Source organism: Alligator sinensis, unplaced genomic scaffold (genome assembly GCF_000455745.1).
Source record: "Alligator sinensis unplaced genomic scaffold, ASM45574v1 scaffold191_1, whole genome shotgun sequence".
Taxonomy (NCBI): Eukaryota; Metazoa; Chordata; order Crocodylia; family Alligatoridae; genus Alligator; species Alligator sinensis.
In genome coordinates this window covers 973,039-996,027 of record NW_005842282.1, presented here as the reverse complement: position 1 = coordinate 996,027, position 22,989 = coordinate 973,039, and the positions used below count along the sequence as shown (strand labels likewise).

The 22,989-nt window shown below is 40.7% G+C and overlaps 1 protein-coding gene across 1 annotated transcript in view; it reads right to left on the bottom strand.

The window, feature by feature from the left end:
* Positions 1-22,989, bottom strand: part of MTDH (metadherin) — a 33,100-nt gene that overhangs the window by 9,123 nt on the left and 988 nt on the right. Inside the window, exons 2-9 of the mRNA XM_006028002.3 lie at positions 22,959-22,985; positions 12,715-12,819; positions 7,730-7,811; positions 6,890-7,066; positions 5,303-5,371; positions 3,745-3,984; positions 2,645-2,731; positions 1,523-1,621 (exon numbers count right to left, since the gene is read on the bottom strand). Coding sequence (XP_006028064.1) covers positions 1,523-1,621; positions 2,645-2,731; positions 3,745-3,984; positions 5,303-5,371; positions 6,890-7,066; positions 7,730-7,811; positions 12,715-12,819; positions 22,959-22,985 — 886 coding nt within the window. The remainder of the gene's footprint in view (positions 1-1,522; positions 1,622-2,644; positions 2,732-3,744; positions 3,985-5,302; positions 5,372-6,889; positions 7,067-7,729; positions 7,812-12,714; positions 12,820-22,958; positions 22,986-22,989) is intronic.

Below are 22,989 nucleotides of genomic sequence, written 5' to 3'. Positions count from 1 at the left end.
GGTGTGGATGCTTTACCCCAAAGTTTGGTATCGTCGGCGAACTTGGCCAGTCCACTTCTGACTCCAATGTCCACATCATTAATGAAGATGTTGAACAATACAGGTCCAAGGACAGAGCCTTGGGGGACCCCACTGGTCACAGGGCACCATGATGATTGACTTCCGTCAAACACCACCCTCTGGGTCCGACCACGGGGCCAATTCCCCAGCCAGCGGATCATGGTGGACCCGAGGCCGCAGTTGGCCAGTTTTGCCAAGAGGTGATCATGGGATACCAGATCGAAGGCTATTCTGAAGTCAAGATATATGACATCAATCTCCTCTCTCTTGTCCAAGTGATAGGTCACCTGGTCGTAGAAGGAAATGAGATTGGTCAAGCAAGACCTACCCACAACAAACCCATGCTGGCTATCCCTCAGGATATTGCTGTCAGCTAGTTTGTTAAGAATGGCCTCTTTGATAATCTTTTCCAAGACCTTGCCCAGGACAGAGGTCAGGCTGATGGGCCTGTACTTTGCCGGATCCACTTTCCTCCCTTTCTTGAAGATAGGCACCACATTGGCCTTCTTCCAATCTTTGGACACTTCACCAGAATGCCAGGAGTTCTTGAAGATCCGTGCCAGGGGCTGAGCTATGATGCTAGCCAGCTCATTGAGTATCCTGGGTGTAGACTGTCAGGGCCGGCTGACTTGAAGGTGTCCAGTCTCTCAAGGTGTTCCTTCACGAAGTCAGCGTTGATGGAAGGCACGAAATCTCCCTCGCCCGGGCCTCCGTCTCGTAATAGGCATGGGTGTCCCGTGGGACTGATGAAAGACTGATGCAAAGTACCCATTTAATAGGTTGGCTTTTTCTTGGGCATTGGTTGTCAGTTGTCCCATTTGGTTTAGCAGGGGTCCAATGTTGCCCTTGCAGCAAGCTGGTTGGTTAATCACTGGCTACTGGCAGTGGCCAAGAAAATTTTACAGGTGCACTCCTAGTGTTTAAACATGTCTCACAAATCACTCCATGTTAGGCATTTAACAATCTAGGCTGACTACAAATCTCTTCCTATACTTAAAGTTTGCAGTGTGGTATGAATACAAACAATTGGAGTGCAAAGGCTTGTCATACATTTCATATACTGGAATATAAACACTCCATAAATTAAAACTATTCGGCTTACTATGGGAGTGAACAAGACTTTCTACCAAAAGCCAGATGAAACTGGACATTTGTAGACGGGCAGGGGCTTTATTTTTCCCCCCTTAAATACCATATCTGAACTAGGTAAATTCTCCTAACTAGTTATCTTTAAAAATCCTAAAAAAATATTATAATTTTTTAAAGTAAGAGTTGTAGACATATTATTTCTTAGTATCAAACATCACCTTTAGGTATACAAATGTCCCAGAAGTTAAAAAAAATTAGCTATCTAAAGCAAAAATGATCACGTAAAACCAGAAAACAAGCTAATCATGCTGAGTAACTAAAAAAAAGTTGCTCCTCCCCACCCTCCAAAAAAAAAAAAAAATTAGGAACATACTTAACCCGGACCATTCATCATCAATAGGGGATTGGCTGTGGCTTAAATCCCACTGGAAGTCAGAAGTACCAGGCTGAGAAACTGGTTCACTGCTGGATCCTAAAGGGCAAGAAATTGCACATTTTTATACATAAAAACATGTAACTTTTTTTTAAACTTTGGTCTTGTGTTGCTGAGTTCCCTCGTTTAAAAATACAAATAAAAGGGTGGGGTAAAAAGAAAGAAGAACAAGACCCATGTTTCCAAGGGGTTTATTGGTACAGGAATCCTGTCTCTATCACTTGGGAACACACATCAGCTGTTATGCTGTAACAGTAACTTGTGTCTGCATGTTCCTACATACAAGTTAGCTAAAGCAACTACAATTTTAACCTCATTTTATTTAGGGTTAAAGTTCCAATGGTTTTAATACTTTCCCAGGCTCACTCAAAAAACTAAGACACAGCATTTGGAATTTTTCATATATAGCATTTTTAGGCAATTGTATTTTAATGTTCCTTGGTCAGGTGCCAAAAGTTTAAAGAGTGAATATCCTTCCCTGGACAGCAAGCTTCATATGTGCAGCCTGAGATAAAGAAATGACTGAATGTTCTTCCCAATAAAGGTCACTTTTCCTGAATACCAAGAAGAAAAGGAGGACTGGAAAAGACAAATTTACCACCTCTTATTTAATTTACCCTTTTTATCCATTTGAAAAGGTAACTTGGACTCAGAGGGTGCTGGCCAGGCTCTGCGCGGCAGAACTGCTGCTGCTGCAGCCCTGGGAAGCCCCCGGGATCCCAGTGCTGGCCCCGCATTCCCCTACCCCACCTGGGGTAACCTGCTGCATGCCAAAGCACTTATGGCACGGGCTTTCCCCTGGGACAAATCGCAGTGGCGCAAGGTACACTGCCGCTACTTGTCCCCGGGGAACCAAACATCCATGCTTGTGTGGCTATGGCCAGAATGTTTAATATATCAAAACTAATTGCAGGTTGACAAAATGATTGACAAATTATTTTCCACAACTTAGTCTTGATAGCTACAATTTTTATATAGAACACTGCTGCATTGCAGAACTGTGTCTAGTTCAAATTCCTTTTTCAAAGTTTTTTTCCCCTAAATTTAGGAAGTTAAACATACCAGAAACTGCAGCAGCTAGTCCCAAGGAACTGAAAGAAGCAGAATTTTGTTCAGAAGTATTGATCCTTCCATCCACATTCCAGGCAGCTAGAAGAAAAAGTGTGATAAAAACTTTCATTTTTCCATTTTGCTATGTTGCAGGCCACTAGCTAGTTACCTAGAGATGTAGAAAGAGGATCAGTAAAGAAATTCCAACTATATACAGCTTATCATTACCTAGAGCAGTGGTCTCCAGCCTTTTTAAGGTGAAGATCACTTTTTGAAGTAAAAGGGCAATCCAGGATCTACTGCCCTCCCCCCCTCCTGCAGGTCAGTCAGTCGGGGGACGGGGGGGGAGAGCAAAGCCCCCACGGTGAGGGAGGAAGGGAGTGGGGGCAGGGGTGAGGGGGGCCCTAGCCAGCTGCTCATACATCCTGCCGCTCCCAATCGTGGAGCCTCTGACAGTTGATCTACGTCAGAGAGAGACTGTCAGGGGCTCCCTGATCGACTGGTTGATCGAGATCAGCCAGTTGGTGACCACTGACCTAGAGCATTCTTTCACCCATTGAGTGTTTCAAAGGGACAGCCAATGCAGAGAGGCTCTAAAATTTGTACCCCACCTCAGTTACAGTTGGCAGAGTTGAGCCAGATGTGTGAGGGCCGCTTTCACACCTCCCAAATGTTGTAGATTTGGGAATAATGGGCTGGCTGCTGTTCAACACCAACAAGAAACTAAAGCAAAACCACCAAACTAATATTCACATTATAATATGCATGTGTATATAAAAAAAATTGAAATAAAGAGAAAAAACATTCAGTAGAAAACTATTTTCTAAATTAATACGGACAGGGAAAGGCTTTTTAGAAGCAAAAGTTTAAGTTATTTCCTTCACAGAAAACTTCTTACCTCAAGCCTCAAACACCTCAGAAGAGCCACACAACAAAGTTTTGGAAAGAAGTGTTTAAGGCAATAAAAATAGTTGTATTTATTATCAAACAGAAGATGCCTTGAATTACTAATAGTTTAAACACACTGAAACTAGATGTAAAAGGCTCACAGCCAAGTGTGGTTACATTTTTTAATTCAAGGGACCCAAGAACGTTCTCATAGAGCAACTTACTAATGCCGTGGAACAAAGGACGCTCTCTCCAGGTCCTGCCCACTAGGGACACACCCCAATCCTTTCCATTTCCATTAGCATCTCCAGAATCCTGACCCCACGCAGATGTCTCAGTCTTCCTCTTCCCAGTTGCAGCTGACGAAACCGATGCCCATTTCTCATCACCTGCACTAATCTGGGAGATTTTTACAGACTTCTCATTCCAGCTTCCTCCATTTAGAGTAGGGCTTTCACTCAATCCTGAAGAAGCTTAAAACATCACAAATAAAGTAACTGGATGAAGTGTTTAAATACAATTTGCATATGTTTGTTATTCAGTTAGTAGCAAGAAAATGAGAGGTATCACCTGTTAGATGAGCTGTTAATGCAAGAATCATCTGTTGCAAGACAATTTCCATTAGCTCCTATAACCTCTTTTTAAAGGTTTTTTTAAGCCACTGGTGAAAAAATGATGAATTGTTTTGAGTAAGATTTACAGAACCACTTATGTAAAAATGTACATGTCTAGATCTTTCTCTCTCACTTCTTTATTACATTTTTGGGAAGGGAACAAAAAATTCCAAAATTCTTCCTATGACCACTGATAGAGAACAAGATTTTTTTTTCTTTCACCAGCTCTCCTCAGGGCTGTAGGGGCTTTGTTATCCACTTTCATCTTTACCGTATGCTTTGTTCACTTTCTTCCTACTGGAAGCAACTAAACACTCTTATCTGACATCAAATTAAGGCTGTTTTAGTCAAATAGTACCAATGCCAAGTTCCACACGTGGCAGGGAACCAATAGGTGAGATATGTCCAGATGATTCCAGGATGCAATTCATGCTTCATGCCACAAAGGGAGATTAATATTCTTCTCATTATTCCCCTAGCTCCCAAGGTCCTCACCAATATGAGTTGTGAAAGAATTCTGATTAGCTTTGGAGTTGAGAATCAGTACGAGCCTGAACCAACCAGGCACTGATAAGGACTATACCACTTTAGAGCACTGGTTCCTATAATGCCTATTCAGTATCTTATAGCCAGCTGGACAACATGATAATTCAGAAAAAAGCAAAAAAAACAAGCAGCAAAATTATATGTTATGGGGAAAAATGCTTTTTGATCCCTAAAAGCTAGACTCCTGAAGCACAATATGATCATCTTACATTTATCATCATATTCCATTATCCTTCTCATGCATTTTCTTTTTTTTAAGCAATGTTGCACAGGAATACTGCTTTTAAGCAATGTGAAGCAATGTGAAGCAATGATTGAAACTTCTGTTGGCCATGACACTTCTAATAACTCAACATACACACATTAGCTAAATTACTACTTTTCATAAATTTAGGTCAGTTATACCACAAGGCATAAGAAGTTACTGTCTAGGTTTGGCAATGCCAAACTAAAGTTTCTAGTTTTCTTGGGCGAATATCTTCTTTCTGAGAAGACGCCAAGCCCTAACACACACGCTGAAAACAAAAGGTACAGCTCAGAATCCTACATTCTGACAAAATAGAATTCTGTTTCGTTACAGAATTAATTAATACGTTAGGATGCAAAGCAGTCTAACTCTTACCTTGTTGAATTGCTGAATCTCCTTTCGCAGGTTTAGAGCTGCTAACTTGAACATTCAGAAGTGTATCACCTAGTTCAAGGAGAGAAACCCTTTACAAACTATTGTATGTGTCACTATTCACTGTTGATATAAAAACATCTTTGTAAGATATTTCAAAGGATTATCTTTTTAACAATATGCAAAGCATATACATATCTTATGATGCAGAAGCAAAATTAAAATTAAAACTGTGGGTATTTTCTTTTTATTTTACATAGATTTTAGATACCAATACACCCGTACGCCTTTGAAATTAACCTGGATTAGGGCAACATCTGAAATAGTGCGGCACAATATAGGATGTGCAGGTCTGAACCTACATGGGGCAGGTGGTCATGAATGGCAGTTAAGTACATAACCCAGCTAAAAGCTTGATTTTTCTTGAAGTGTTTGGTTGCTTTCTTTCCCACATCCCTACAGAGACAAACAGAATGAATGACTCAATAGTCAAGGGCAATGATGGTATAGTCAGTCAGGATGGAAGCCAGCGGTCACAAGCAGCAGTGATTCAAGGCACCAAGGTGTCAAAGTCTGAATGTGAATTTGCTATAGCACAGCACCTAAGAAAAACTAAGCTGAAGCTTTTTGCTACTTTATCAAATCACTCAACACATTTTTTGTCTAATTAGCCACATGATTGGTTCCCAACCAAGGCAGAGTAGCTTAGAAGTGAGCTGGCATCTTGAGGTATCACAGTGTCTACTTAGAGAAGTTATTCATCTAGCAGAGAATAAGGCAATGAGTTTTTCCCCCTTCTTGAGCTACCAGGGCTAGCTAAAAAAGAAATGATGTAGCACTGGAAGCAAAAAAAGTTTTTTACTTTAATACAGATGTGAAATTACTACATAGAGAAGTGAAGGAACTTCCACAGGTGGAGTCAGAAAACAAAGGGGGCAGGACATTCAGGCTAGGTACGAACACACAAGTTGGTACCAGAGGTACTGAACTGTAAACCTTCTCATCTGCTCTACTTAAAAAACACTGACTCAACAACAGGGATCTTATAATAGGCCACGTATCTTTTGGGAAACAAATGTTTAACAACACTTGGGATTTTGGCTCTCAAATATGATTGGCATCCTTTTGTCTACAAGAGACTGTGGATATTGCAGCCTATGGTGTAGATGGCTTGCAGCATCTCATGTGACTGAATAGTCCAAATCAAGATTTACATGATCTGTGGCAATGGTTGCAAGTGTATGCACCATGAATGGGTGGTTTGAGAGCTGCTTGCTTTGTGCAGACTTTTCTCTTCAAACTGCTGAAGCCAACTCCTGTTGTGGACTTTAATGCCCTGGTGAAGACGGTAACACCACTTGCTCCGATTGCTTGCCAAGGTTTGCCATTGGTCAGGATCAATTCCAAATGCCTTCATATTTCACTTGCAAGAACTGAAGTGATGCTGATGCCATTATGATAAAAGATATCACCCACAATAAGTCTTGTTTTTCACCTATTTCTAAAAGTAGTTCTTAACATTATTTTGCATTTCTAAAGCACTGCTTGGTTTTCAGTCTTTCTTCCCTCTTCCCATTTTCATTCTCATACCTTTATTTTTTCTGAGACCAACTGGAAGAGATGGTGTAGGTATTAGTTGTTCAGGGGATATGGTAACTGCATCCAACCCAGGGAGATTTGATTCTACTGAACCAGTGTCGGTCAATACTTTATCGCGTTTACGCTGCTGTCGTTTTTCTCGGTTACTGATTTTAGTTTCCCAGGCTCCTATAAACAGTGCGATAAGTAAAAACATTGTTAGATTAGTAAGATATGGTAAAGAAGTGTTAAATTAATTAATTGTGTATGTGCCACCCTCCCATAAGTCTGGACCTAAACCAATTAAAATTAAATTTGATTTCTAGTTGAATTTGCTTATAGGCTACAGATATGGTAGATTCAAAACCAATAGGCGAGAAAAAGGTGAGAAGAGGAGCGTAGAACTAAACTTTGCAAGTAGAAGGTAAATGATGCAATTCAGATTTTAACATGTCCTTTTCTGCACACGATAACTGTAGCAGGATTTATTATTTTTTTGAACAAACTTGCACCCTACACAAGTCACAACACTTCAGGGAGGATAAGATAAATGCTAGACTACTAAAATATATCAAGTTATATTATTCAAAAAATGCCCTATTTCAACATTCACAGATCAAACTGCAGTACCACAGTTGTAAAGCTCTCATCTTAAATTTCTCTCTCAGACATCCTTGATTTTCATATACAACATGCAATAACTTTATCTTTAAATATTTAATTTGCTATAAAATGCTCATTGAGACAGAGTGGATTTAGGAAGAAAGTAGCTACATTTTTACCCAAATATGTAAGTCATAAATAGCACACAGACCAACATATAGTTCAACTGCATTTTTTTGCTCTTGGTACCTTCATCAACTTCCTTTCCATCTACACGTGACAGGTCCTGAACTGTTTTAGAATCTCCCTTTGATTTCTTTTTTTTCTTTGACTAGAAAAAAAATAAAAATAAAACAAGAACTCAGTTTTATTTCAAAGAAATCAAATAATTCTAACCTGAGATTTACAAAATGTATGTCAGCAAAAGTTTAAGAATTATATATTTATAGACGGGAAATGACAGTTTAATCTACGTTTGAAATTAGTTACAAGGACAGGTCTCACAGCTACCTAAACTGATTGGTAAAACTAAGCCCTAAAAGAAAAGAATTAATACAGTATGGTGTACGTCTTGGAACGAAAAACAGGCCATGCCTACAGAATGGGGGGCAGCATCTGCGAACGCAATGACTAAAAAGAACTTGGGAGATGTAATGGACAAGTGGGGTGGGGAGAGAGGAAGGGCAAGAACCAAAACCAATTCAGAACAAAACCTATTTTTTACTTCTCTGTTATCCTTCTGCATGCCCAAACCTTTCAGTTTCTATATATTATCAAAAGCAAAGAAGGAATATGCTAAAGGTAATCTTCAAATTAATGAATGAAATCTGTCAAATGACAAATATAAATAGCAAAATAAGGCCTAAATATACACATATAACTTGCATAGAGATCATCCTTTTTGGTTTTTTAACATTATTGCAGGAGTACTGGACACTAATAGTTATCATTCAATAAAGCCTTGAAAAAAGGGATTATCTGCTGCCAAAAACAAGGATTAAGAAAAATCAATACTTCAGAATTATAAATTTGCTTTACTATCACCCTTTACCCGGATTCAGTGGGTCTTCCTTACCACCTGCCAAACTGTCTGTGTTTGCAATAGTCACTATCATAATGACATCACTAATTAAAAAACAGCCAGGACATACAAGGTGAATATACAAAACAGAAGTCAGCCCTTTCACAAAAGGCTCTCTATTCATTTTAAGTGATCACCTTCTGCAGCACATAAGGCTGCCAATCTTGGCTCTGCCACCAGCTGCACAAAACATCAAGAACTTGGCAGACATACCAAAAGCCTAAAGTCTGTCATATGCACTGGCCTCTCTGCAGAGAAAAGTGAAAAAAACCCCAAACCCTCTCCTACCCCCTCTCCACACACAATATGTAAACATTTTGCAAAAACAGTGCTATATGTTCATTCAAAATACATTTTGAGGCGCAGAAGTCTCAGCTTTCAGTTTACATGCAGTTTTTATATGTGAAATAACCACTTAATTCCAAGACAGCTACTTGCTGTCCTAAACCACAAAGAAACATCACTTTGACAAGGCTTTCAATATTTTACTCAGTAGATACAATCTATTAATGGTACAAGCTATGTATGAAAAGAGGGTGATTTCTCCAGGTGACAAACATGGCTGTCTACCTAATTATCTACACAAAAGCTTAAAGAGAGTCCAGGGTTCTGAAAAGTACCAGCACATACCTGAACTCTACACTCTCTAGCTATACTTTTCTTTTAATGAGTTGTGCACAGACCCACAGGGATCCATCCTGGAACCAGTGCTGTTCAACACGTTCATTAATGATTTGGACACTGGCATAGAAAGCTTCTGGAGTAAATTTGAAAATGACAAAAAACTGGAAAGGATTGTGAACATGTTGGAAGACAGGAGCACAATTCAGAAGGATCTCAATAGATTGGAAAGCTGGGCTGGAACTAATTAGATGAAGTTCAATGTTGATAAATGCAAGGTGCTACACCTCAGGATAACCCATAAAAAATGTGTAATACCTGGCTGGATAGCAGCACACTGGACAAGGATCTGGGTGTCTTCGTAGATCACATATTTAATACTGTATTTGTCTTCTGTGGTGCATGATGCAATGGCATAAAAGGCAAATAGTTTTGGGATGCAGTATTTGAAAGACATGGGAAGTGACAGTGCTTCTTCATTTGTTGCAGATTAGACCTCATCTACAGTACTGTGTGCAGTTTTGGGCACAACATTTAACAAGAACATGGAGAAGCTGCAAAGGATCCAGAGGCAGGTGACAAAACTGATAAAGGGCTTGGAAGTTGAGTCATAGAAGGAGAGACTGAAAGAGCTAGGTATAATTCAGTTGCTAGGAAAGGCACTTAAGATGTGATAGCCATCTTCTAATATCTGTAGGGCTTCTATAAAGATGAGGGAAAACACCTTTTTTCTCTTACTGTGGAGAGCAGGATGCAGACCAATGGCTTGAAGTTGCAAAGCAGGTTTTAATTTGGATATCAGAAAAAGCTTCTTTATTGTGAGAACAGTGAAACAGACTGCCTAGGGAAGTTGTGGCATCTCTATCACTGGAGGTGTTCAAGAAGGTTGGACAGGCACTGGTCAGGGATGGTCTAGAAGTAGCTGTGCCTATGTTCTACTATGGGTATTTCCCACATGGGTGAGCTTTTCTGGTTGCCACATGGGGCCAGGAAAGAATGTTTTCCTCTCTCGCTTCTGCATGTGTTAGGGTTCCCCCCCAAAAAAAATCTTCCCCAGAATCACTGGATATTGGCTGCAGCCAAGGCTGGGGATTTTGACTGTGGTGTCCCAATGCTCCTGCTAGGAGTAAAACCCAGAGGTTCCTGGCTTCCCCACCCTCCGGCTCAGGTTCAGACCAATTACCCTATTTGGGGTCAAGAAGAAATTTTACGCCATGGTCAGATTGGTAAAATTGGGGAGGGGGGGGAGGGGGCGCTTCTTTTGTAGCAGGGGGCATGGCCCTCTTACTTGGATCTCAAGTGTTATTTTAACAACCTGTACGAGACTCTTTAACGTTTGCAGCAGCACCACATTGGCAGGTTAGGATGCTATGCCTTGTGGCTATGGTTGCATCAGGGTTGACTGCGTAATTTTGCTAACTGGTTAGATCAGAGGTTGGCAACGTTTTTCAGCAGAATGCCAAAAACACCTGCAACCTCAACTTGTGTAAGATGTTGGTGTACCAGGGGAGCCACGAAGAGCCTGATGCTTGTTGTGGCAGTGCAGCCTCAGTCCCGAATGCCAAGCAAAATGACTTTGTATGCCACACCAGGCCAGGGGTTGCCTACCCCAGGTTACATAATGGATTTGTATTGATTGGTTTGGATGGGGAAGATCCTGCCTCTGACTGGATGACCTCTGGAGGTCCCTTTCAGCTCTGTTTTTCTATGAAACTATGATTACTCTGATGCGTGGACACCACCACACACAACAGAGCCTGAGCATATTATAGTTTAGGTTGGGACATTTTGTAGTTTTAAAGCAAAGCTTCAGGTTGGTACATAATAAACCTCCTACTTAGAGATTTATATATAAAAGAAAGTAAACTAATCCTTCTTAAATCATTTATCATGTAACCCAGAATTAAGAAGTAAGTGCTCCATTGTGCTCTGTTCATGGCAGGGCAAAGTCAGACTGATGTGTGGAGAAAAAAAAAAAAAAAAAGGAATGAGAGATTAAAAAAAAAATTACTATTTCACACCAAATGTCTTTAACACAAAGATCTTTGGCTTCTTTTAGAATCCTTAATAGAACATTTCTTATTATGCAACATAATATACTACAGAATGTATTGCTGCAGGAATTTTCACTAACTTAAAGACTCAAACCAGAAAAACATGAACAGCTTAGAATTGGTAAAGATATACAATGGTCTTTTATCCTATCGACAAAATATTTTTAATATATACCATGAACTTGCATTCCAAACAGTTTCAGTTTAAATAAACTGATAGCAAAGAAAAAACCCCCTTAAAAAGCAACAATATACTTGTAGCCAGAACCAATATTTTCCAATCTTCTCTAAATCAGAGTATTATGCCAGTCTATTTGACATGAGAAGTAAAGCCAGAAGATATTTACATGTATTTGCAGTTGTACAACTCTATGGGAAATTTGATGCAGTTTGGACCAAAAAAAGCCAAGACAGAAACCTGTTTTAACCATATGCCTATTTTTTTTTTATATATGCATTTAAAATTGTTGTTCCTACAATAGAATAGGTAGTACTATTTTCTTTCTTCCAGTTTTAAAGAATCTTGTACAGTCAGCAAACAAATGGTCAGTTCACCAACAAGATTATGTGCGTGTGTGTTGGTGAACTGACTGTTTGGTGACTGTACAAGATTCTTTAAAACTGGAAGAAAGAAAATAGTACTCCCTATTCTATTGTAGGAACAATTTTAAATGCAACAAAGCATTACATTTAAAAATACACATCAATTCTTTTAAAGAACCAAATTTACATTTGGTTAAGTCAGTAGTAAAATATTCACGTAATTAATTGCATAACAAAAAGCTGAAAGTTGTATATTCTTTGTTTGGCAAAATTAGACTTCAAAACGATGTACGTGTCTTCAGAAATTAAGAATATCAAGATCATCTAAAGGCCAGATCTTGTAAGCCTTAAGCCCATGACTCCCTTTCAAGCTGCAGGATAGGGGTGTCAAACTCATCTGGCCAATGCATGGCCCAGAGCCTCATGCAGCTGCTCTACACATGGCAGCTACTCTGGGATGCAAGCTGAAACAGGCACTGCAGGCAGGGCCAACTGGTACACCTTACACACTGCCTGTGGGTCACATCGAGACCGATAGACAACACCAAGGGGGCCAAATTATGTAGCTCCATGGGCCATATCAGGCCTGTGGGCCTTATCTTTAACATCACTGCCCCAGGACATGTGGAAGCCATGTACAAAAATGAAAATTGCTGTGGATATATTAAATTTTTATGTAGAGAAGTAATTGTTCACCATTTTAAAATTTTTTCATACAAAGTGCAAACATTCCATAAATCAGGTGGGTTCTGAGTATTTTAGATATCTCTAACCAACAGCTGGATTTTTTTTTAAAGTAAATTGAATCAGAGCTCTCTATAGCATGGAGAACCTTCTGTCTGCTTATATACAATCCTGGTTGGGGTCTTCAGGTATTACAAACATAAAAATATGAAAAAATAAAAGTTTACTGCAGTTTCAAATCAAGAACTGACCTTCTCATTCTTCTTTTCTGCATCTAGTGGCTGCTTCAGATTCTCTTTACGAGCAGCCTGAATTATTTCATCCTCAGATACTTCAAGAAGAGACCGTCCATTAGGCTGCATATGTAACAAAAATTAGAATCAGATTAAATCTGGAAAAAGTCAGGTGAAGAAAAGCTTAAGTTATGATTATAAGTACAGCAAGCAAGTTGAAGGCCAGCTGTTCTCTAGAAAGGGGTTGGCAACCTACAACCCATGGAGCCATTTGATCTAGACTGTGGACAAAGGGATTCAGTGGCAGGAAATTTCCCCATGCCATCACAGGGAAAAGCAGTGGTTGTGGCTGGGTCCTAGTGCCCAGCCTGACCTAAATGAGATCCAGCCCACAGCCTTAAAAGGTTGCCAGCCACTGGTCATGTATATTATGTGGGGGAAAAACCCAAGTGCCAGCTGATTAATCATTTTCTAACATAAAAAGGAATTAAATTCTTAACATAAAACATTTGCAAAATTTAAATGCGCGCTTTCAGGAGAGAATCAGTTGGCTTTGTTTACTGTATGTTGTCTAGAAACAAGTATACCAAGGAGTAAATATCATTAAGAGCAATTTGATAACATCAGGCTAGCAGTCTATATAGGCAATACCCTGAATAGCCACCGTCTTGCATGCCATACACAAGCATATTCAGAAAGGCATCCAAAGGAAGGAAAACCAAGATTGAGAGCAATCTTTTCCCTGCCTTGTAACAACCAAGTACTCCATGGCATTCTATACAACTTGACTATTTTTACAGAAGATGAAGTGCACTGGTAGCATTTGAACAATCTTCTGCCTAAAAGTATTATATGTTTAGTTTCTTACTAACAAAATTTGAACCTGCCAAACTTTCAGGAACCTTAGCGTGCTGTAATCTAATTACATGCATCTTGGATTCCAGCTACGGTTTGCTAAATGTAACAATATTTAAGAACTTTGCTAGTTGGGTTTTACAAATGCACATATGAAACTGGCTAACCACTGAACCTGCATATAAAAATAAATAGGATTATGCATGTTATTTCTTTACAGGCATGCACATGAAAGCAAGCACATATTATATAACCTACATTAAAAACTGTACAAACACGAAAGAACTTTAGCACCCAGCCTTCTATAGCACTGTTTCTCATCCTGTGGGTCACAACCCAAAACTGGGTCACAAGAATATATGAAAGTCATGAACAAACTTTAAAAATGGATTCTCCTTTAAAGGAGAAAAAGGTGAGGAACCACAGCTTTCCCCTGGCAGGCTGGCAGAGCTCCAGCCTGCAAAGGGCTGTTTGGGGCCCCGCATACCCCACACATACCTCCTGCCCCACACACTGGGGGAGGGGGGGAGGGGCTGGGGCCTGGAGGCAATGGGTCAGGAGTGAGGGGCATTGGGTCAGAACTGGCCATCAATGTTTACAAATGGGTTCTGGTACAAAAAAGGTTGAGAGCCACTGTTTTATAGCAACATTTCTCAACAGGTGTCACAAAACAGATCCAGGCTAAGGGGATGCAGCACCATGTGGGCATCCCTCTAGCATGCTAGTTAGAGGACCACAAGGGATGCAAGCTGTGGTGACATACATGGGCTTGGGGGAGGTGGGCTATAGGATTGAAAGAATGGAGAGTCCCTGCTCTACAATATATTATTGTAACAAAACCATTTTATATAGAATTCTAACAGTATTACTGATTGTACGAGTACAAACTCCATCTCTGTTGAAGTCCTGGAAGACCAGCCACAATTTTTTTGCCAAGCATACGGAATGAGGGATTAAAAACTGAACATCCCCCAACCAAATTTAGGAATGACTTTTCAGATCACCCCATCAGATACCAAGTCTTTAAAACTATCAGCTGTAGATGTTGTGGATTACTGATTTCAAACAAATATACTTAGATCTAAGCTATTCAAAGAACAAGGCTGGATTTTTAAAAGCAACCCCTCAAGAAAAGTCTCTACACTTCTACTTCAAACATTTTGCTCCACTCTTAAGTGTTCAGGTTTGATCGTTCAACTCCTAAATACTGTACTAATACAGAGCAGCAACAGGCCATTCTTGCTCTTTTACTTCTTTAAACCTATAGACATATTACAGTCAATAACCTATATCAGGGGTGGCCAACCTGCAACATGCATGCCAAAGAGTGGCATGGGCAGCTGTTGTGTTTAGCACAGCAACAAACTTGGGAGGGGGCAGAAAGTACAGCAGATAAGGGAGGAGGAGAAACGAATCAGAACGGCACTTGGGGAGGGGATGGAGCTTAGTTGGCGCCTCTGTAACTATTCCAAATTACTTGACAATAGATAAAATCTGAACACTGTGTAACCTCTGGATGTATTTACGCTTTTCAAAGCTAAAAATATACACATATTCTCTCTTACAATTACTTTAAACTTTACAGAATGTACAACCTACATTCCATACAAAGGACGTGGTGAAGACTAAGTGCATCTTTTAGGTGGGCCCTGAAGTGAATTAAGGGAAGGCTGTTAAGCTGCACCACTGTCACTTGGATGAGGTTCTATGCTACCTCACCTTCAGGAGATAGATGAAAAGTGAGAAAACAATTTTAGGAAAAACCAGGATTAAGAAAGCTTTATTAAGAAGTTCTATTAGAGATTAGAACCTTAAGCAAATTGAACAGTACAATTTTAGCTTCAAGTCACCTTAAAAAAAGAATTAAGGTTCTGCATGACATTTGAATAAATAAAGTAGTTTTTTATGTTCTTTTTGGTTACAGCCTATTTAGCAAACTTCTGAACTAAACTCTAGGTCACAAAAATAATTCAACTTGTACTTTTTCCAAGCCTCATTAGCCATTTACCTTAAAACAAGACTATGTCAGAGCTCAATTATTAAAGATTTCCATAAACTCCTACACTCAATCCTTCATTTAAATGGTGCAAGGAGCAAACCTTGCTATGTTACATTATGCTTATTTTGATGTTGTTTACCATTGATATGATTTCCCTAACTGCAGAACACTCCGCATTACTTTGTGTTACCTTAGCTACCACGGCAATTTCTAAAACTATTAATAGAAATGGAATCATCATCTATTAGAACATCTAGTCTATCCTCTGCGGCAGTCAACATGCAGCTTAAAATGAGAGCTTAGTATTGAAGCAACTAAATTTTCTGTCAGAAAATAATAAAGTCAGAATATCTTTCCAAAAGATTTAAGCAATAAGACCTAAATTAACAATATATCTTGGATGTAAAGTACCACTTCCCTACTCTCCTTGCCAAAACCAGACTGAAAGATTATTTTTCTTCCTTCTTATAATTCTATTAGCGTTTTACATCCCTTTAAAACCTGCTCAGATAGCTGTCAGAACCACAATCCCACTACAACATTAAAGATGTTAGTTAAATTTCTTGTAAATAATATTCCCCATAATATTCTTTGAGCTCTCTCTTAATAAAAGTCCCCCACACTTAGAAGGAACATCAACCAGCATCTAACTCAGGTGAATATCTACAGAGTTTAAGATATCAGGTTGTAGAAAAGAATTGGCCCTATTTGTGTCATTCTTAACCTAAAATGTTTAACAATAGGGGTCAGTTTCTTAATTTAAGGTTTTGGAAAAAACTATTCTGATACACACTCACTTTACTTCAAATCCTCACTTTCATCCTTTTAAATGTTACTGTAGCCCAACTGTACATTTGTAGATAGAGCCTTGATTATAATACAAGCTGACTTTGCCTCATTTAAACTTAGCCATCCAGTTCCCATAAGTCCTTCAAAATACTAATTAAAAATCATTTCAAATTGAAATCTGATTCATCTTAAAAAGTTGTTAAGGGGGGTGGGGAGGCAGAGAAATCAGACAATGTATGTCAGACCAATTTAAAATCACCAAACAGAAGCAACAGAACACATGCAATGTCAGGGTGGATTTGATTTAAATCAAATCAATTCAAATCATGATCCAAGTCACGATTTAAATCACTGGTCAGAAAGCCTTAATTTGCACTTTTTGTAGAAAACAATGATTATTCTTGTTGTTTGATATAACCTTCATTAAAATATTTCTAAACAGGGTCTCTTTTACATGCTGGCAAGCCTGTTGCCATGACAGGTTTTCCCTTCTACCATACTATTTCTTCACTAGATCTCAAATCAACGGACAGGCTATACTCAGAATCTTATTCCTCAAGACTTCTGGAATGGCCTGCTCAAAATGTTTATTTTCTGTTTCTATTGCCCCTCCCTCCTTGCATTTATGTCCAGAATCCTCCTCCTTGCCCAGATCTATTCCACACCCAACAATCCTCTATTAAATTTAACTTCAGGAAACTTTGCATTTTTAGAGAGTTAAGGGCTAGATGCACCGATACACCAGTCTGATATCAGATCAGCATGGATAGAAAGAAAATTGACTTTCGGAAATTGGCTTTTTTTGCCTGATGAGGCCAATAAATGCCCTGTGCATGCACACAGCTGCAGCACAGCACATAGGCAAGGAGGAAGACAGCCAAGCAGGGCGGAGAGCTGCATCCAGCTGGTAAGTCTGTTGTGGTGGAAGGGGGGGAGGCAGATCAAGGCCCCAGTGGTGAGGGAGATCATGGGGCAGGTGCTGCCCAGTCACAGCGAGGTAGGGGTGGCTCCCACCCTGCAAGGACATGGGGGTGGGGGTGTGCTGCTCCAGGCTGTGTTCGGGGCAGGGCAGGCAGCAGCACTGGAAGCAGGAAGCTGAGAATTTTGGGGTAGCTGCAGCCTCCCCCGCTCCGCTCCCACCCCAACTGCAGCCTGGCCCAGCCCCTGCCCCAGCCTGCAGGGGAAGCCCACCCCACCCTGCACAGATCCAGGGGCACACGCCCCTCCCACAAGGTGTGTGCAGGGTGAGAGCTGCCCACCCCCCACACGAGCCATGGCTCCATCCCCCACTCCACCTTCCCAGCCCCAGCCCCCCCCTCCCTTCTTCACCGCAGGGGCCTCAATCTGCTCCCCACCCCCATACCTCTTCCTTCCCCTCTCCTACCACAACAGACGTGCCACCGAGCTGCATATCAGAAATTGGAATGGTATTGGCCAATATGCCTACTTAAGAATCAGCTATCTGCTTTGGCCTTAAAAATCTCAATCGGTGCACCCCTATGTAAGGGCTTGACTGTGTACACAAACTTGCAGACACACAAGAGGGCTGCTGGGTAGGTGATCAGGTTTGTTATTTCAGATCTCCATATACTGTTGTTAACAAAGATGTTATGTCTGGAAACACAAATCCACAGTTTGAAAACTGAAACTAAGCATCACAGAGACTCTTAATGGGATCTTCTAGACCAGGGGCAGGCAATTATTTTGGGCAGCAGGCTGCTTAATGAGGGTTGGTGAGCTGTTGAGGGTCACATGGGTAGCCCTGCCCCTTAACAGGTGCCCTGCCCCCTGGCTGCCAACTTGGGACCGGAAGTCCCACACCTAAGCCCTAACCTTTGCCACCAGAAGTCCTTCTCCTTGCTCCCTGGAAATACTCCTGCGAGGGGGGAGGAGGTTGCCATCTTAGAACCAGAAAAACACAAATCCTTCTAAAAGTCAAACACCTACTAACATACTTGAATTATTTGTTATGATTTGTGTTGGTGTACTGTCTGTAGAGGTAAGCACATAACAAAAAAATAAATCATTTGTCTTGTGTATTGTGGGGGTGTGTGTGTGTGGCTGTGTGTATGTGGGAGGGCTTTGGGTATGTTAGGGGGTTGTGGCATTTGTGGTGTGTGGGTATGTGGCTCTGGAACATGCATGTCTCTGAAACACACTGGACTCTCCTGCAGTCAATGCAGGCAACACTGGGGGAGTGGTGTGTGCGTGTCTCTGCATGTGGTTTGTGCAGTGTGAGGAAGGATGGGAGAGGTGTGGGCCCCTCCCCCCTCACACTCACCCCATGGTACAGCAGCAGGTGGGGGCACTAGTACCTGGATCCTGTGCCCCGTGAATGTGGGAGTGCTAGGGAAACAAATGGCCCAGTGAGGGCTATGCTCCTTGCAACACTGGCCAGAACCAGACACCAGAACACAACAGAGTATGTGCCACTGCTGCTGCCTGCCAGGGCTGCATGTAATGGGGGGTGGGGGAGGCAGAAGTGTGGGGGAGTCCCCATACCACCCCCCCCAAGCTCTGCTGCCACCCCCCTGGGCAAGAGCTCTGCGCTGCAGCCAGCCCCAACCCCACCCCTCACTTTCCCACCTGCTGCCTAGAGGGAGCCAAACGCCAGGGAAGCCTGCAGCAGCAGCCCCTCCCCATGCTAGCCACACCAGCTCTTCCGCCCATGAGGGTGGGAGCAAGGCATAATAGGGTATGTTGGGGGCAGGTGGAGGTGCCTCCCACCCTCATGGGCAGAAGGACTGGGCAGGGCACAATTCACTGGGGGGCTCCACAGGCTGGATGAAAGTGCCTGGTGAGCCAGATCTGGCCCATGCGCCGTATTTTGCCCACCCCTGTTCTAGATTGAGTACAGTCCTATTGGGTAGAGTGATTTTCTTTAATCTTTACCAATCTATAGAGGAGCCTCTATGACCCCCATAATATCAGCTGTTGTGACCTATTTATAAAACTTTTCTAAAAAGAAGTTACATGAATATATTGTTTCAAATAGTACAGTTAGAAGTTATAATCCCTATTCCATGATGGTACCCTTGAGCACCAACATATCTTAAATTAAAACTATCTTTAAAAAAAAAATCAAATATGAATCAAATACATTTAAAAATCCGATTTAAAAAAAAAAATCCATTTAATTTTTTTTTTTTTTAATTTTTATCCACCTTGACATGCGTTCACATAAATGTTTTAAAAAGGAGTAAGGGAGCCTAGCTATGTAAATAAAAAAATGATAGTGCAAATAATCACACCTACCTAGTGTGTTGTAAAACCCAGTGCACCAAAGAAGGATAAATCTAAATTCAGAGCTGTAGAACTGCCAATACATATCTACATAGTTATTTCTTATTTTACCAGATGTAAAAATGCCAGCATATACAGTGACTAAATTATATAGACATAGGAATGTGAATACAAGACAAAATAAGAAATAGCTATGCAGGTCAAAATGTGCAATTACAGTAAGAAGCACAGCATGTGTTGCAGTTCGGTCACATGACCACACAAAAATCTCAGCTCAGGTTGTAAATGTAATTTTTGATTTTTGCCCAAAGAAATTATAAAAATTCAATCAAAATTCCCTCATGTAAGAGATGCACAAAAAAATTATGTTATTTTAAAAAGTCTTCTAAATTTAATATGCAACTAAAGCCAAAATGGCTACAGTTTGAAACTCAGTGTGAACATATTCAATTTACTCTGAAAATGTTAACTTAATAAATGGCACAAATATGATACATTTCATTTTTATTTTCATTTCATTTCATTATTTCTCAGGAATAATGCTGCCAGAGTAATCTCCATTTTATTTTTATTTTTTGGAGGAACAGAGGGAGGATAATATATACAAGGTACAGGTAAGGCAAAACTGATTTATCCTATGCAGGATCTGCTCTAAGAATGAGATGAACTTTAATCTGTAGAACACACACCCCTTTTTTATCTCTATTGTGATACGATGTTCACTTAACAGTTCATAAGTATGTAGGCACCAGTTTCAAAGTTAGAAAAAAATATACAGCATAAAGTTCAGCAAGCACACTACATGTGTGAAGTTTTGGCTTGAAAAACCCACTCACTTAGACCACATAGGAAACTTTCCCAAATGTGTAGTAAATGTTGGCACAAAATGTAAACTTATTTTTTATATAAAAGTTTCTCTCTAGTTCCCATGGTTGAAAAAACTGTATTTGGAAGACTGAGATTAAACCAATGTTCTGTTATCGTCTTAAGTCCACAAACAGATGGTTCTAGAGCCACTGCTGCTCTGAGCCTTCCAAACCTTCTGTAGGCCAAAAAACTGGCCGAAACGTGTTTGTACTTTTTTCCCCCCTCATTCCCTAGGAAACTGGCAAGAATCTTCAATTTTGTTTTGCTGCAAGTTTAGAAAGTCTCTGATCTGCAACAGAGGCAGGCACAGGGGAAAGGATTAAGAAAATGAATACTGCAGCAAACCAATACAAACATTCCCTTCACAGCACCAATAAAGCTGAGAGGTGTTGCAGAGAAAAAAGCTCTGTCTTTGTAGAGAAAAAGCTTTTAGCCATATTATTCTGAATTCAGGCTGAGACGGGAGAGAAAGGAGAAAGAATACTTGTGCTTCCTGTCAGCAGCCAGAAAGTTTATTACACATCTAACTAGCTAAAAGAAAATAAGAAATATCCAGCTCTCAGTCAAGGTCTAGGTACAAGATCCCACTATATACTCCTTTCCAAGGAGCTAGTGAACGCAGGAATTCACTCTTCAACTGGGCATTTCTGGGCAGTAAGACACCTTGGTACCACATTTTACAAATCCAGCTAGAGCTAGTAAATTTAATCCTCCAGCTTTTGGTAGAAGTATTGTAGAGATTAATGCCATAAGTGTGTTCAATATGTCCAGTAAATACTTATGACTATTTGACTAAACCCAACATGGAAATATATTAAAACATTAGATTAAGTAACACACAATTGTTTAATTCCATTAAATGCAAGGGGCATAGAAGCAGCAGCAAAAACATCATTGAAACTTTTCAAGCTAGTCGGTGGTAGCACGAGCTGAAATTTCCTGTTACACAGCAGGCTCAGTAATTAAATAAAATTCTAATATTCATTTTTCAAATGCACACTGTCAATTCATTCCTTATTAAAATATATCACCTTGACTACACCGTATCATCTTGTATCACCACTTTGATCTATTTGAAAACTAACACTGAAATACAAAGTTGTTTAACCAAATTACAAGGACAGCTGAACAATCTACCAGGACATTTTCTTAATGAAACTAGTCCCCTGGCACTTAACTGGACTAAAGAAAAAGGCCCACTGGACTGAAGTCAATAAATGTACACATGGATACATTACTTTTTTGATTTCAAGAAGGTTTGTTCATAACAGTTAAAAAAATATATTATTTTTACACAACATTCACTAAAGAGGCTCAGTGTTCATGGCTTTGGATTTTACTGATCTTGGCTAACAAACATTCTGTACAGTACATTTCAATTTTTCTAGCATATTTTACAATGCTGTATAGTATTTAATGAATCAAGAAACTTCACTGCAAGTTACCATTTAGTACACACTTAGAAGGAAATCACTGGTAAACTTTTTGGTTTTTTCCACAATTTTGGGGCCACGTCAACCTGAAAGTATCATTTTTACTCTCTCCTTGAAGTAGTTTTAAGAATGCCTCAAAGGTGACCTGCAAACTTTGTGCTTTCTGTGCATGCACTGCTCTCCCACATACACCCTTTTTGCCTCTTCATGGAAAAAGCCTTAAAAAAAAGTTATTATTATTTTGATGCTGTTTTCATTTTTCTTCTGAATAATAATCTTCAGTCTCTTTTTTGGACTGCCAGGGGCCCAGATGTTTACTGTGTGCTGCTTTATAGAAGAACAAGATGCTGCATGTTTAAAATCTAAATATCTTCTCTCTAAAAATGGTTATGAACCAAAATTTGAAAGTCAAACTAAAACCCATCCTCCTTCCTCCCAGGTGCTCAGCTTTCATGCTCTTAGTTCTTTACAATGCAGTATTTCACCAGCTCTAGTTTTTCAGTACTCTGACAGCTAAAAAGTTTGCTCTCTAGCCCCACATACAGCAGGCTAAGCACTATCAACACAGACTGATCCCTACAAGGGATTTATAAAGGTTTTTCTTGGGGAAAAAAAAGCAAAGAAGCCTTTATAATAAACGGTTACTTCAGACAGAGCGCTCCTCACTGGACACCACACCTATCAGATGGCTGCAGCCCCTCAGAAGTGTCCCTCTAATGATTAAGGACTTCACTGCATCTTTTCACCGACAGGAAGCACCTCCAAAGGAGCTGCAACTGGGAACCTGTTGCAGTGCCCGGCAGGCGCTGGCTGCATTAGCCCCCCGCCCCCGACCTGGGCATTGCTACCACCGGGCCCCATGGACCCCAGACCCATCCATCTCGGCCCCACCCGGGGTTTTGCTCCGCAGCCCCTCAGCCTGGAGACCTCGCAGCTGCCCCAAGCCAACAAGGGGTGCTGCGCCGCCGCCAGGCCAAGGAGGCAGCTCCGCCCGGGGCGTTGGCAGCTCCTCTCTCGGCGCCACGTGAAGCCCGTGCCCGGCCCTGTCAGCGCGTCCTCCACCCGGCCCCGCTCACCCGCGCCACCTTCTCCGCCGGTCGCTTCTTG